The following is a 15970-nucleotide window of genomic DNA, read 5'->3' as shown; positions in this document are numbered from 1 at the left end:
ACATTATTATTATTATTCATTTTTCTTGTGGCTCACTGTTGCATTGGCTACAAATTTTACGCAACGATTCGTCAAGCATAGTTCAAACAAGGATTGGCCTGCAAAAGTTCACCCTGCGTTGTAAATTTGCAAACACCCAGCAACAACAATTTTTTTTGAATTTCACACATAAAAAGAAGGGGACTCCAGAACCAAAATCTAAATAAGTGCTGCAAAAGATCTCCCCCCCAAAAATACGGTGTAGCTGCTTCCAGACATGCACTGAAGTATAGAGAGAGGCTGTGTATGACAGGACACTAGTGTCAGCAAATGTTTGCCCCGGAAAAGTTCAGGAAAAATGACCGGGCGTCGGTCAGCGCATGTCAGGAAGCAGCTTTGGAAATTTTAGCTGTGCTATCAGGGCAGGCAAGTGTGAGCCCGGAGATACAACATGGTTTAGGAAACAGTATGAAAAAGCCAGCAAGCAGGGAGAGATCATATGAAAGAGCCTCCACGGACTATCCACTGCATTCATATGTGACAAGACACTCTTTGGAAATGAAAGGAGGATGTTTGTCTTTCCTGGTAAAGTCAAAGACATGCTTACTACAGTAATCCTCGACGAAAGAGAAAATCTATTTGAAACAAAGGCATAACATTACCCCCCCCCCCCCCCCCCCCCCCCCCCCCCTTCCCGCCACCTCTCCCAGATGCCCCTGGAGTATTCGGTGCCACCTTGAACTATAAGGTCAAGTCCCACAACAGAGGTCCGTCGACACACACATATCAGGGGCTCGTCTGATCTGGACCTGCCGTCGGAAGATAGGCAGCAGAGGACGGTCTCGGTCTGTGAGAGGGAGAGAAGCTCTGAGATCCTGACGTCGTCAGAGTGGTGGAGGATAACGACGACGTGACAGATGCCGCTCGCGGTGCCTGATACCTGTAGACCATAATAACACAGATTGACATCATAAAAAAACAAACAATCTGTTCCATTTGCTATGGTGCCATTTTACGAAACAAAATGTTCATACTTGGGCATTGGTATATTTGAGGAAGCTGGTCAACAAAAATATGTATTTATTTTGTAGTTTAAAGGGTAAAATGCAGTTTGCATCTCAAATGAATGCTCCGACAAAACAGAACTTTATGTAGGTGTGTACAAAACATCTGTCTTTCTCAGCCGTGCTCTCACCAGGATTGGGACTTCCTGACCCGTGACGACGCGGTGGTCCCCTCTCTGATGGGGACGTTCACCAGAAGGTCCCGCATCAGTCTCGGAGAGAAGGCCCTCTCCAGGTGAGCTCCGTTAAGGTTCAGGGTGAACATGGTTGGTGGAGACATATCTAACTCCAACAGCATTATATTCTCAGCCTGTAAGAAAGAGAAGATTGTATAGTTGCAGTTTTGAATACATATGCAAATGATTTTTTCCGTGTCGTGACATGCCTCCCTGTTTCGGGCTCTTCTCCCACTTGCTATGTTAACTTTTTGTTGTAAATGCAAATTCAATATGTACTCAACCAATTGAACTCCATCCTTTGCTATTAAGCGCTGGTTTTAATTTGAGAATCCTAAAAAATTCTGCTTTGAGACATTACGCTGATTTTTCACCAGCAAAATATGCAACAGGTTAAGCAGCGGAGGGGTTACCATGGTTATAACCATCTTCACAACCTCCAGCAAAAGGAGGCGTCTTTGAACATGGTAGATGTCATGCGTAAGATGAATATTTTAGATCTTTTTCTCTGCCGTACTTTTCCTGGCTGTCCTTGTGAAATTTCAGTGCACTGACCTGGTATCGAGCTGGGGCCCCAGTTGCCGTGGCAACAGCCATCTGTGCATATTGGCTGATTGGCCTCTTGTATCCCACAGCCGAGAGAGGCCTTCTCTTGACCCGACTGGGTGCACTGGAATACATAGGACATAGGAGCGGGGAAAGGTCTGGATTCAGTTAAATACATTTAGACTTTGTTAAGCAGTTAAGATGCAAGTTTCTTCATCAGGCCACAGGAAACACGCTCATATAATGTCATCTTTCCAACAGTTAAATAAAAATAACATTTAAAAAAAGAACCAGTAAGACCACAATGACTGGATACATTTTTCTTTGACAGAAAGAAAACATAAATGATGATCGCCCCCTAGTGGTAGTACACTATCACAATGTTTTGGCATTGAAACAATTTAAATGATGCTAAAATTAATGTTTTTTTAAATGAGAGGATCTTATCGTTAATGTGTTTGTTTGCCATGAAAAATTTCCTTCTACCTGATTTCCTTACATTTCACAGAAAGTTGACTGACAGCTCACAGGGAGGAAATGTGCAGGTGCATTCAGGTGAAATATAATAAACTATAATAGTCACAGTAGTGATGAAGTAATACTTGCAGCTTTAACTCAACACCTTACAAAATACATCTTACAGTTAGTGGCATGCAGCATTGCATTGCAGATTGCAGATTTTAGATGGTTATGAAATTAATTCACTCACCTTTCTGACGGAAGGACCGGCTGGAGTCTCCACTGATCCTCCTCACTGTCAAAGTGCAGCCTGTTCATTATCTTGTTCTTTTCCTCGGGAGGAATGAAATTCTCAATTAAGAGATATCTGCAGTGTGCAAAAATACAAGCGTTTTGTCAACTGATGCCACCCAAGGTATTTCATTAATACCACAAGAATATGAATTTTTAAAAAAGAAGAAAATCTGTAGAATTATACACATAAACAATGTGAACAAACCAGATATATTGTGTGTTTTCTTAATCGATATCTCATCTTGGACCAGTAAATATGATTAAAATAGTATATAAATAAAAAGGTTAAAAAATAATAGGAGATGTTTTGACAATGCCCATTAAATAAATGAGCTTTTTGTTCCTGACTAGTCACAGTTTAAATTGTATAGATCCCTTCCTGCTTTAAATTGTAAGTTGTATGTCTCTTTAATTGTTAAAGCTATCTAAATACAGAAGACATAGATAGTAGTATTAGAAATATTTTGATACTTAAATAATCTGAATGACTGTGAAGAAGCAAGGCCACATGAAACAACATGTTTCTTTCTTCCCTGCAATCATTACATAAACTCTTCAATTAAATAATCATCGTGCTGAGTGTTGGGTGTGTCCTGTAACTGGATTATTGAATAAATCGCATTTTGTTTTGCCATACATAACCATGTATCATCTAATAAAGAACCCATGTGATGAGAATGTGGGCCTGAATATGTGTATTAAAAAAAGAAAACTAATGAAAAATGAAAAAGACTAATTAGAGAAGTGTACTTACTTGTACTTGAGCTCTCTGGTGAGCTCATTCTGTGTCTGTTCCAGCTCCTGCCTGGTCATGACATGTTCGTCGATGACGTCTCTCATCTCTGCCTTCACCAGCTGTAGTTTGGCATACAACTGTACAGAAGAGCAGAACTTTATTAGTTACACGTGTCACTTTACACGAAAATGGACAAAATCGGAGCGTGGAGCTGCAATAGAAACCTACAAGCCTTTCGTGTTGAGTGGAACAAAATGTTTCTCCGCCACCCAGAAACAAGGAATCAAATTATTCCTGAACACGGGAAAAGTAAAAGCTGTGACAAACCTACCTCCCTTCCCTCTCTTGAAAATAATAATGAACTGCTTTGGATGAGTCATCGTACCCTCTTCAGCTTCTTTGTCTTGAGTTCCACCTCCTGCTGCAGGGAGGAGAAGGTTTCTTTCATCTCCAAGGTCTCCTCATCCTGCAGCATCATCTGCTGCTGGATCTCTCTCTCCCCTCTTATCTGCAAATCACAGGCAGAACAATTCGCCTCAATTCAAGTTTGAATTCGGGTTCCGAACGTCCTTGTGTGTGATGTTCAGATGTCTAAACGGGAGTGGGCAAGTAAATGGACCACAAATGACCTGTTCTGCAATCTCCTGCCTCCTCATCTCCAGCGTTCTCTGCTGTTCATTGGTGTGATCAATTATCGTCTTTCCTCCGACCAACAGTTTGCTCTCCATAGTCTGTGAACAAAGACGCGTAATAAATGATTCATGCAGCTCTTCTTTTCTTTTTCTCTATTTTTTATAACAACTCTACCGTTTGATAACGAGGCGCAAGATCTCCGGCGGGTACCTTGTATTTCTCGATGATCTTCTCCAAAGCCTCCTGATCCCACTGCGTTTCCTCCACGCTCTTTCTGTGTTCGCTCAGGGGCTCGGACTTCTCGCTGCCCCCCTGGCAGGTCGGACCCTTGGGGCTGTCGTCGCCGCCCTCCTGTCTCGCGTGGCGTTTCACATCGGCCTCCTCCTGAAGGGCCTCCCAGAGCTCTGCATCCCTCTCTTTGAGCATCTCCTCCTCCACACCGGCCACGCTTCTACTCAGTCTGCTGCTGCTGCTGTTCCTCCTCCTCCTCCTCCTCCTCCTCCTCTCCTTTGCGAGCATCCCCTGCTTCTCCAGCTGCGCTTTCAGGCGAGCGATCTCCTCCTGAAACTCCCTCAGCAGGGCGTCTTTGGGGTCCTCGTTAATCCGGGGCTTGTTCTTGATGTTCTTGGCCCTGCTGGCGTACCGGAGCGTGGCCAGGGATTCGTCAAAGTTCCCGTGCGAGGGCCCCACCGTCGCCATCATGACTGTTTTGGCGTTGCCGCCCAGCGAGTCCTGGAGCAGGCGGGTCAGTTTGGAGTCCCTGTACGGGACGTGGGCGCTCCTCCCATCCGCCAGAGCCGAAATGACGTTCCCCAGTGCCGAGAGCGACAGGTTGATCTTGGCCGCTTCCTTCAGCCGCTTCCCCCTGGCGCCCGTCTTGCTCTGGCGCTCGCTGCCAGCCAGGTCCACCATGTTCAGCTTGCCGACGCGGATGTGGTCCTCGCCGTCCGGCCCCACTTCGCTGCACTCCACGGTGACCACGAAGATGGCGTGGGACCGGGAGCTGCGCTCGTTCATGTTGGTGAAGCCCACGGACCTGGACTGGTTGCCCATGTTCATCACGTGCTCGATCTCCGCGGCGTTCTTGGTCACCACCGAGGACAGGTCCTTCACGTAGACCCCAGAGTCCGGGCTTTCTTTGAGCTCCAGCTTCCTGCTGTTGTCCTTCAACAGCAGGTCCCGGACTTCCTCCTGGTAGATCTCCAGGTACGAGGACCTCACCAGGAACTTCTGATTCTGAGTTCTGGATATTTGCGTGAAAAGGTGCTGGAAGGAGAGGGGTATGACCCCTCTCCTCTCGGGGTCCCCCGGCACCCCCTGCATGGTGTACGTCTTACCCGTCCCGGTCTGTCCGTAGGCGAATATGGTCCCGTTGAAGCCCTGCACCACGCACTCCACCAGGGGTCTCACCGCGTCGTCGTAGATGTCGGTCTGCCGCGACTCCCAGCCGTACACGGCATCGAACGTGAAGACTTTCGCGGGGTCGTCGGGTGGCGCCCTCGGGTTCCGCAGGGTGATCTGGCCCAGTTTGTCGTCGACGTGCAGGACGTTCTCGCTCTCCGCCGCCTCTCTCCTGCTGAGCGGCCGGCAGCGGACCACCACCCGCACCGACTCGCAGTGCTTGGCTCTGGACATGTTTTGGCCCGAGGTGACAGAGGGCTATCCTCGGCACGTTGAAAAAAAAAGAAGAAGAAGTAGTAAAAGGAATTAAGATCCTTTATCTCGGGCGATGGCCACAGTCTCCATCCAGGTGCGGCGGCAGCAGCGGAACGCGCGAGTCAGACGGACACGCCCCGTGCGAGCCGGTCGCAGCTCCCATCGTCGAGAGGAGGATGCTGCGCTTCCTCCGCCCTCAGCATCTTCCAGCGAAGGATGCGATGTCACCAGATATGAGCGGCTGCTGATGAGGAGGAGGGGCGGGGAGGGGGGGGGGGGGGGGGGGGGGGGGAGAGAAAAACACCTCGGCAGCCCGGCCCAGCCCATAACACCGCCCCCCCCCTCCGGCGGTACACACCCTGCTCTGCGGACAATGGAAATCAGACATGTGACCCGCGCGACGAATTGGATTTCAGCAACATCTTCTCATACAGTCGCACAGACATGGTCCAATTCTGTAATCATGATTGATCACCCTGTAACCTGCACGTGAAATGAAATAAAAAAAAATTAAAAAAACAAACTACGTTCAATAACGAAAAAAAAAGTTTATTCAAGTTTTTGCAATTTATATCCCCATTCAGACAGGCCAGAAAATCTTTAATGTACACGAAAATAATAATAATTGCTGATGCAAACTGGTAGACATTCATTAATAATGTATTTTCCAGCTGGTGAATGTTTTAATTCTTCTGCCTCTGTAGTGTCTTTACAGAAGCAGCGTGTGAATAATTAGGCTTCCTATATGCTCCTCCATCTATACTCTATTAAGGAAATCATTAATGTTAAAGAACAATATAAAACCATCAACCTCTGCAGATATTATTCACGGTTACCAGTTTATTAGGTACATGCAGCTGAAACTACTGCAGTCGACAGTCCTGCAATGAACACATTTTTTTTAACTGTTTCATTCGTCTGTATGACCACTTGTGACTTTTGTGAACCCCATTTATACATTCATCGCTTTTTTGAAAACAGTTTCAGCAAACACTGCACTTTATAACCTTAATTCCTCCTAGGATGTGGGTTTAGCTGAACGTACCTAATAAACAAGCCACTGAGTGCATCTTCAGAATGTTTGCCTCAACTCAATGATTTCAATGTAGGCGTGTTTTATTATCAGGAGCTACTGGCACACGTGGTGAGTCGGTCACTTATGAAACTTCTTGCTGGAGTCGTTTGCGTGATCCAGCAAGAGTTGGCACGGTGTGAAGTGATTTCCGTACACGGCTTCAAATCTTCTCATCTTCTCCACCAGCTTGTCTGCACCAAAGCTGTCCACGAAACGGAAAGGTCCTGGAAGGCAGCAGGATAAGATATTATATTAGACCGGATACAATATTAACCTTCATCAGCTTTCAGATTCATGTGAAACAGAACAATAAGGAGACTCGGTTTGAAATCTGACCTCCAAGGCAAGGAGGGAATCCCAGCCCAAACACAGCTCCAATGTCTCCTTCCAGGGGGCCGTTCAAAATACCCTCTTGCAAACACATCACCGCCTCGTTGACGAATCGAGAAACGAGTCTGTACTGCACGTCAGAGTCCGACGAACTGTGAAGATAGTCACGAGTATTTCAAATGTTAAACAAGTTTAAAAAATAAACATTGGTCAAATGTAATGTTTTAAAAGCTCAAAGGGTTTTGGTTTGTCTTGTCATAAAAACAAAAAAAATCCCAACTGGAACAATATCTAAAGGATGTTAACTTGTTCCAATAAGAGTAATGTTGTAGAAGAAAAGGTGAAAAGTGCGACGTACACGGCAGGATTTGGTGTAATCCTGTATTTCTCAAGGATGTCTCCGATATCTGGGTTGACCTCTTTGGTTTTGAGTCCCGGCTGGTAGACGTAACAGCCCTTTCCGGATTTGCGGCCTTGAGGGGGAGATTACAAATGAGGATTAAATATTCATGAATTACATGCTGACAATAATTAACAGTGAAGTACTTTGTCCAACTAAAAAGTATGGCACAGTGTGTCCATGTGACCATCCGTACCCTTAAATCCCAAATCCACCATGGTCTTCAGAACCTCCACATTTCCGCCGCCAAAGCGAGAGCCGAAGGCTTTGCCCAGATCCTCAGCCACGTGGGCGGCTACGTCAATACCGACTTCGTCAGCCAGTGTGGCCGCGCCCACGGGGAAGCCGAAGCTTGTGGTGAGTCCGTCCAACTTCTTGGGGTCAACCCCTTCCTGTATGTGCATGATGAATAAGTGAATACTGCATATACTATACTATGAATATTCTTTGTTAAAGTACGCCAAGTCTGTCCATCTTACTACATAACAAATAAAGTATTCACAGATACAGATTGTGCTGTTTTACTACCGACCTGAAGTACTCGTACAGCTTCAGCCAACATTGGAGCCAAACACCTCGTGGTGTAGAATCCAGGACCGTCCTGCAATGATATTTGTGTAACACATTACTGCAGTGCAATATTGTTTCAACTAACTACTGCTGTGATTCATATTTTTTCAATATCACCTTTGGCCACTAACTAAACTAAAATATTTAAAAATGTTTGGACCAGGTTTTCATGAGTTAGACAATGTGATGTCATTCCTGTTGATGCAATGATCAAAGGCACACACACACTCCTGTGATCCGCGATCTCATCACATACAACAGGTAGTGAATCATAATTATAGCAGACAGCGAGACACAGAGTTACTTGACCACATCTGAAAATACAAAACCGGGCTGAGAAAAACACCACCCGGAAAGACAAGCACAATTTCTGAGGTATGTCTCAGCCCGACAACAACGTAAGATCTCATGCATTTTCTTTGATTTTACACTTATAAAGTATTTAAATTATTAAAACCGGAGTCAGGAAAGGGTTGTCCGAACCTAGGGACAGCATGCGTAAACGTAGCAGCGAGTGATGCGTTTTAAAACTAAAATGTTACCGTGGATGTAGCCTAAAAAACTTACCCCAACAACGATGATGACTTTGCCCTGTTTCAGGCCGACTGCCACGGCAGAGGCGATAGTGTCCTTTGACGTCTGATCAGTGCTTATAATCTCAAGGAGCTGCATCTTGTCGACTGGAGAGAAGTAGTGCATTCCAATCACCTGGGACGGAAGCAATATTCAGCGTCATTGACTATTTGTTCCAATAAGAGTAATGTAAGAGTAATTTTTTTCATTGACTACCAAGATTTTTTTTCTAAATAATGTGCAAACCTTGTCTGGTCTCTTGCTGGCAGCGGCGATATCCTTGATGGGCAGAGCTGACGTGTTGCTGGCAAAAATGCAGTTGGGGGAGACCACCTGCGGGCAAATTGTTAGCTTTGTTAGCTCAAAGTCACGGCTAAACTATGAAACAATTGGGAAATACATTGTAAGAAATCTCTTCAGCCACACTTACGGCCTCCACCTCCTTCAGGACTGCGTGCTTGATGTTGATGTCTTCAAACACGGCTTCAATAACCATGTCGGCATTTTCAAAGCCCCTGTAATCCAGCTGGCCGGTCAGGTTGGACAGGATGGAGTCTCTCTGAAATGACGTGATGTTCTTTTTCCTGGTCTTGTCATTGAGCCTGGTTAGAAAATTAAAATTAAAATAATCAATCTTCCAAAATTTTTGCACAATGTACTACTTTCAAATATATTTGTGAGCGGGGAAATATATAATGTTTTAGGTTCTTCTATATGTAAGACCTGTAACTTAATCTACCATATTTAGACTTTAATTCTTCTTTTCAGTCACACACATACTGTGTCAGCTGTGCCAATCACTGATAAATGACAATGGCAGCTCAGTTGATAATAACAATTTGTAAATAACAAATATTTTCCATTACCCGAAACAACTAATATTTTTAAATGTGTGATGTGATGAGTCAACCGTCAGGAAAGAAACCCACCCTTTGTAAACCTGCTGCTCCCCCCTGGCCAGGCCAGCAACAGCGGTGTCCTTCAGGACTGTGTGCACACCTTTGTCCACAGTCACCTGGGCGATACCTGCTCCCATCAAACCTGCTCCCAAGATGGCAAGAGTCCTGGTGGTAAACAACAAAGACAGACAATTTATCTACCACCCAAAAAAGAAATGAAGAACAAAATGTGTCAACATGAATGCCAGCCCCTAGTTGAACGAGTGAATGTGTTAATTAACTGTATGTTGAAGTGAAACACTTACTTCACTTCTTTCTGAGGAGTTCCAAAGCGGTTCTTCTTGCATGCAACTTGACCGTGGTAGAGACCAATCAGGGCGGCTGATTCGGAAGTTTTTGCCAACTCACCGAAGTTCTGAAAAACAACCGTGGAAATGTGTGACGTTCGCCTCACACAAGGAACTATTGCAAATACTAACTTTGCCAATGATACAGGCCAAAAAAACAACCTTACCTGAGACTCAGCCAAGTATCCAGCATCAGGACCTTGCTCAACTCCAGTTTTCACACTCTGGGAGGGGTTGAGGGGGGGGGGGCAGTGACAGATGACAGTTACTTTCTCAAGGCAGCTTAAAAAGAGATGCTTAGAAGGAGCTTTTACTTACTTCAATGATTTTCAGGGGTGCTGGATAAAGTCCCTTGCTCTGCTTCATGACTTTGCCGTGGACCGTTTTGTAAATTTGATTCCGTACAAACCCATAGCTCATAATGTGGTCTTGAATTTCTATGGCAATAGAACAACAACAACTCTTTTGATAGATATATTTTTCCATTAAAGATGAAACAAAGTTATGTGACTACAAATTCAGCACAACTTACTCTGCATCCTGCCTTTCTCTTTGCGAAGAGGGATTTTCTTGCTGACGATTCCTCTGGCACATTCAATGGCAACTTCCTCAAGGTAATCTATAGTTCTTTCCTCTGGACTCTTCAGCCCAGGTCCTAGATAACAAGCAGAAATAACATTAATTATGCAATGATTAATTTTAACAACCAATTTCATCCTAAACAACAAATCATGCTCAGTTTAATATTGACAAAATTACAGATTATAACGTTAATGGTGGTAATATTTAAAAGTACCAATTTAAAGCAGTTCAAGTGTTCTTTTAAATTAAATGTGAGACAACATAGCTTTTTACCTAGAGGGTCTACAAGTTGGTCGACGAGCCCCATCTTCTTGGCTTTGTCCGCTCGGATATTTCTTCCCGTTAGCATCATGTCAAAGGCACTGGGCAGACCAAGCTAAAGGTAATAAAAGAAAACGCGTGTAAACTGATCCATCAGGGGTATTTAAAAAGTGTTGTGCTGTGTATAGTCCTAGAGAAGATTCATTTTTATTTTTAGTTATAAACAGTTATATTAGTTAGACAATCCTGGTTGTTGTAAACTAAACATAGTGAGTAGGGCAGGGGGTAATCTGTTTGCTGGGTCATAAAGGTGCTTGTAAACATCTTAAACCAATTATGAGCATTAACCAGATTATTCTGCACTATGGCCTCGCCATTTCAGGTCTTATCCTGACACAATTTACCATAAAACTATTATAGGATGTCTGCGGAGAGTCTTGTTCATCCAGGTCATATTTATCCCAAGTGGCCAAGTCCAATTCTTGGATATAACAGGATGCTTTCACATATTATGTGCTGCATCATCCTGCAAACTGTACATAGTGATTAAAAGCCAATGTGGCGGCCAACTAATTAAAAGGCTTTCCACAACGATATAGAGCAGCCAAACAGTGGCTTTAAGTAGCCAGCTATGGGGGAAGTTTGCCTTCCTGATTGTTAGCATGTAGGGGGCTATTGTAAAAGTAAAAGTAGTAAGTTTCTTGTGTTTTTAGTCCTCACAAGTCTGTAAATAGCTAATTTTTTTTTTAACTATTCCTGACCAGATCAGATCTTTTGTAATTATGATTCATGAGATTTGAATTACTATTTATTTAACTGATTGATACCTCCACTTTAATAGTGAAAGCTGTGCAGTCGACTTCCACTTCCCATAGATTTTTGTGAAAAAAAGGTTGCAGTATTAAAAATTGTAAACACTGTGCAGCTGCATGTGCCTTAGCTACATGAAGATATGCATTTAGGTTATTAACCGTCTGTTCACCTACATTGTGTAATGGTTTCATACAGCCGCTGGGTTTGCTCAAGGTGTCAAACCCCCTCCCCTTGCCTTTATTTTGCCCTTCAGATCCTGTCTGTCAGACAGACAGTCATAGACAGTAATTTCCAGTACAGCCTCGGCTCTCAGCTCCACTCCACTGTCAGGACAGAAAAGACTCACAGAGAGGAGCCCTGCACACCCCTTCTCCGCCTCTCTTGGATCTAACTGATGGAAATCTGTTGTGGCTGCAGATCACTTTAATTCCCATTTATAGTTTTTGTACTTGATAACAAAGCAAGTATTTGAGACACGGCAATGAAAATTAAGGGAATAGCAGTCTTTGGGAGACTCACAAACGTCAACATATGTTTTTAAGGTGCTGGCCAAAAAAAGGTTGCACAAAAAACACAGAATGCCCACACAATACTATTTTATTCCCAGTTGTTTGTTATTAAAAATGTACATAGTAATGCAATCATTTCAAGTGCAAACTGTTGCAGTCAATGTCTATGTAGAAATCAATGGACAAATGGGAAGTAAATATAGCACCGTTATTCTTTGAATTGAGGGAAAATAGGAATAGAATTTCCGTACTAACCATTTTGGGGAGTCTCTGAGTACCACCTGCTCCAGGTAACAGACCCAGCATCACTTCAGGAGTGCCAAGAACTGTTTTCTTACTCTTTGTTGCAACTCTGTACTGACAGGCGATGGCAAACTGAAATACAAAATGAGCCCATTAGATAACACATCAATATCCTGGTATAATATTTCTATATAGTAAGACTTCTTGTTTACCTCTAGGCCGCCACCTAAGCAAGAGCCATTGATGGCAGCAACAACGGGCTTTGGCGAGTTTTCAATCCGTTCGAACATCTTCTGCCCTTCCTGAGAAAGTGTGGTGACCTCCTCTGGACTGTTGCAGGCCTGGATCATACTGTTAACAGGTGTCGAGTGTATAAAAAGAAATCCAGATAGTCAAAGACACGACAAACCTCTTTGACATTTCATTCACAGGCGACTGAAGATCTTCGTGCTATGGGCGCGTAAAAACTTTATTTTTTTTAAATTTCAGGAAAATAAACAAAGTGAGGCAATTCACGAAGAAATTAGGTGATTATACAATTAATTGGCGTCACGTAACAAAATTAAAGTGCCACACACATTTAAACAGGCAGTAGATTTAAGGAAGTTTACTCGTACTTAATATCTGCTCCTGCGATGAAGCATCCTGGCTTTGAGGAGATGAGGACAGCACTTTGCACAGCATTGTTGGCCCACACTTCATTCATGACTTCTGTCATCTCCCTTTGCATTTGGACCGACAGGGTGTTAACCTGGAAGGAGAGACGGCCGTTTAGGTTCACATTTCGTCGCAGCGGTGAATGCCGTCACCTTTACTTGTTAGCGAGCTCACACCTTGGAGCTCGGGTCGTTGATCCGTACGACTGCGACATCGCCCTTGACTTCGTAGTTCACGTGTGTGCGGGCTAAAAATAGAGAAGGAAGACAAAGCACAGTGAGAAAAAAAAATAAACGGGGTGAACAATTTCAAATATTTACTCTGCATGTTATTTTTGGGGGGAATTACCTAGCAGGGCAGGAGCCATGGAGAAGGTGCGGAAATTATTGCCTGTAAAAAGGAAAATGAGAGCAAACGACACATAATTACAATCATCATCGCAACACTCTTTATACAAGTCACCAAACCTGCAGCACATTGACAAACTGCTTCACCCTCATCAACCATATTAAAAATTATCATATCAAGTCCTAACAATACACACATATATGGGTCCGTGTCGGTGCTGGGCCCATGGAAAAAATCCCCCCCCCCCCGCTTATGAGACGTGCACATAATATTGCCATGACCGCAAACGGTCTCGGCCATGCGATGCAATCCAATGGAAGATGACCCTTCACCTAGATTCTCCGCCTACCACTGAGACAGAGAGTTGCCATCGCAATAGCGAATGAATGGCTACCCCTCCAAAACCTTGTCTATACACTGCCTTGACAGGTTACAGTCGAACGTGGAAGCAGACTTTATGATTTACAACTTTTATTTCGAGAGCCACCCTCTTTGACTTACCTTACGGGACTCCGTAGTTCCCAGCTGGGTTAGCTAGCTTAGCATAGACAGCAAGTTTAAACGTATGTGTCCTAGCTACTATAAAATGTCCTCTTTCATCCAATAGCTTAAGCAGACTCAGTGTGAGATATATGCTTTCTATAAAAACAACAACGACCACGTCTTATGATGCACTGACACGCTTTTTCTGCGCATCATTCTGCGAAGCTAACAGTTGCTCTAACAAGCTAGTGACCCAACTGCGGCACTTAGCAAAACCCCCCGTTCACCAGTCGGTGTCACCCAACGCGCTGGTTTTCTTTATCTTTTGAACAGTAAAAACACGCGCAGTATCTTACCTATGAAGAGAGCGTATCTCCTCGATGTGAATCTCGAAAGAACGCCAAGGGCTCTAGCACCAGCCATCTTGGGAGCGGAGGTCAGTCAGCAGTCGGTGGACGTGTAGCAAGCGAGCTAACTAGCTAGCCCGCTGTCAGTGTGCTCTTGGGAGATTCCGGCGAGCGAGCTACGCTCTCAAACCCGGAACAATCGGACAAGGAGCTGATTGGTGCTCACCAAAAATACTCGCATGCCATTGGCGGACTATGGTGACGTCACAGCTCATTGAACGTTCACGGGACGGTAAAACGCTTCTAAATTCGACAACTCCCTTCACATGCCACGGTATCAACGACCCTGAAACAGTTGATTTCATGGTTAATTAGTGGAAAAACGAGTCATGATTCAGTTTTGAGCTATATTTCTTATACTAAATCACATTTAGATTTTCCTCAATAAATCATAACCAGGCAAGGGAATTTAATTCCCACTACCTTCCTTCACATTTTACATCTGTGATCTTCTGCTTTGCTTTACCTCTCAGATCGTCTTGGACATGTTAGAATCAAACATGGAGAGGCAGCGATCAGTTTTTATGCTCTACATATCTGGAAAAAACTCCCAGGAAACTGCAGGTCTTTTCTGTTTGTCGCTGCCTTTCAGTAAATAAACTTTCTATACATTTCTTGTACTGCACAGTAACTTTTATCACCTGTCTTATTTTACTTTAACATGGTTTTTTTTCTCATTTTAGTTGTTGTATTTTAATGTAATTTTATATATGTTTCTTCCAAATGCTTTGAATGTATTAAGTAAAGCACTTTGAATTGCCTTTTGGTGAAATGTGCTATACAAATAAACTTCCCTTGCCTTGCTGAGGCAATATATTCATACTGTATTGGTAAGAGTTGGTCGTATTGGTGTTTCACTCCATCACCTTTCTGATAGCTGTTTCACTCCATTACAGTATCTTGATACTGTATGGACTTTGCAAAATACATGTTTTGAACCTTTTAGATATTTAGAAAGTTATGTTTTGAAACTAGTTAAAGACAGCAGTGACAAGTGTTTTGGACATTCACTCCAAGGATATTATATGTTTACAGGTTTAGTTCTTCAAAGTCTTTCTCTGTCAGCAGTCTATTTCAAAAGAGGGGAGTTTTATGGTATGCCTAGTGTGACATCTGCTGGTGAGAGGGGGAACTCATGTTAGATGAATAAAGATGGCTGGATAGACAACATGCCGGCTTTGGAATCATTACAGGAGAGAGCTGTGAGTGTTTAGATGAAGATGAGTAGTGGATAAACACAAGTTACACCAGCTACACAAGCACCAGTGACCGTCCGGAAGTGACACAATGGGTTACCTGCAGCACCAACCTGATATCATGGACAAAGATCTATGGGACATACCTCATATCGTGGGATGGGCAGCAGGTCCAAGCAGAGCAGAAGTGCCACATGCTTCCACAGAGGGGCCACAGGTTGCCACAGAGATGCCACAGGTTGCCACAGAGATGCCACAAGCTGCTTCAGGTTGCCACAAAGGTGCCACAAGTTGCCACAAGTTGCCAGTGCCACTGGGAGGATCTTGGTGTCACTGGCACTTATTTAGAATTTTTCAGAATATTGTGATGTTGTCTGAGTGACACTGTGAGGTGGTCTATCAATCTGAAGTGGAACTTGACTGTGGAAACAGGAAGTGTCCCTAATTTTATCAACATGAAAGAAAATATCTTATTCATGACAATTAGGTTTCAGATGTAAGATGTTAAGTTGTGCTCTTAACCTAGTGTTGTTCTTGCAGTGTAGAAAGAAGTAATGACATACTTTGCTCAAGTAAAATTAATTAATAATATATTGATAAGCAACATAGCAACAAAAGTATCGTGTTTTATTTGCAAAATCTAAAAGTTGATCCCCAGAACCAGTAAATATGAATGTTGCATAAAATTATGTAAAATGAAAGTATAATAATATCTACTACTCTAGTTTGAATTT

The 15970-nt window shown here is 43.6% G+C and overlaps 2 protein-coding genes across 2 annotated transcripts; both read right to left on the bottom strand.

Annotated features, from left to right (window-relative positions):
* Nucleotides 1-672: 672 nt before the first annotated feature.
* Nucleotides 673-5796, bottom strand: LOC118285918 (kinesin-like protein KIF3B). Its single transcript, XM_035609881.2, has 8 exons — nt 4098-5796; nt 3884-3985; nt 3640-3762; nt 3273-3391; nt 2475-2591; nt 1775-1889; nt 1175-1353; nt 673-919 (listed from the first exon to the last, which is right to left on the bottom strand). The coding sequence occupies exons 1-8, from the start codon at nt 5520-5522 to the stop codon at nt 766-768; spliced, it is 2334 nt and encodes a 777-aa protein (XP_035465774.1). The 5' UTR covers nt 5523-5796; the 3' UTR covers nt 673-765.
* A 280-nt stretch (nt 5797-6076) lies between these two features.
* hadhab (hydroxyacyl-CoA dehydrogenase trifunctional multienzyme complex subunit alpha b) lies at nt 6077-14186 on the bottom strand. Its single transcript, XM_035609947.2, has 20 exons — nt 13990-14186; nt 13151-13192; nt 12979-13049; nt 12763-12896; nt 12358-12496; nt 12158-12277; nt 10593-10695; nt 10270-10392; nt 10056-10174; nt 9905-9961; nt 9696-9805; nt 9421-9555; nt 8922-9093; nt 8738-8824; nt 8486-8626; nt 7881-7949; nt 7545-7740; nt 7307-7421; nt 6955-7100; nt 6077-6842 (listed from the first exon to the last, which is right to left on the bottom strand). Exons 1-20 carry the CDS (start codon nt 14054-14056, stop codon nt 6697-6699), a joined length of 2292 nt encoding a protein of 763 aa, XP_035465840.2. The 5' UTR covers nt 14057-14186; the 3' UTR covers nt 6077-6696.
* Nucleotides 14187-15970: the final 1784 nt, after the last annotated feature.

This window comes from Scophthalmus maximus, chromosome 15 (genome assembly GCF_022379125.1).
Source record: "Scophthalmus maximus strain ysfricsl-2021 chromosome 15, ASM2237912v1, whole genome shotgun sequence".
Taxonomy (NCBI): Eukaryota; Metazoa; Chordata; class Actinopteri; order Pleuronectiformes; family Scophthalmidae; genus Scophthalmus; species Scophthalmus maximus.
The sequence above is the reverse complement of the archived record's forward strand: the minus strand, read 5'-3'. Positions and strand labels throughout refer to the sequence as shown.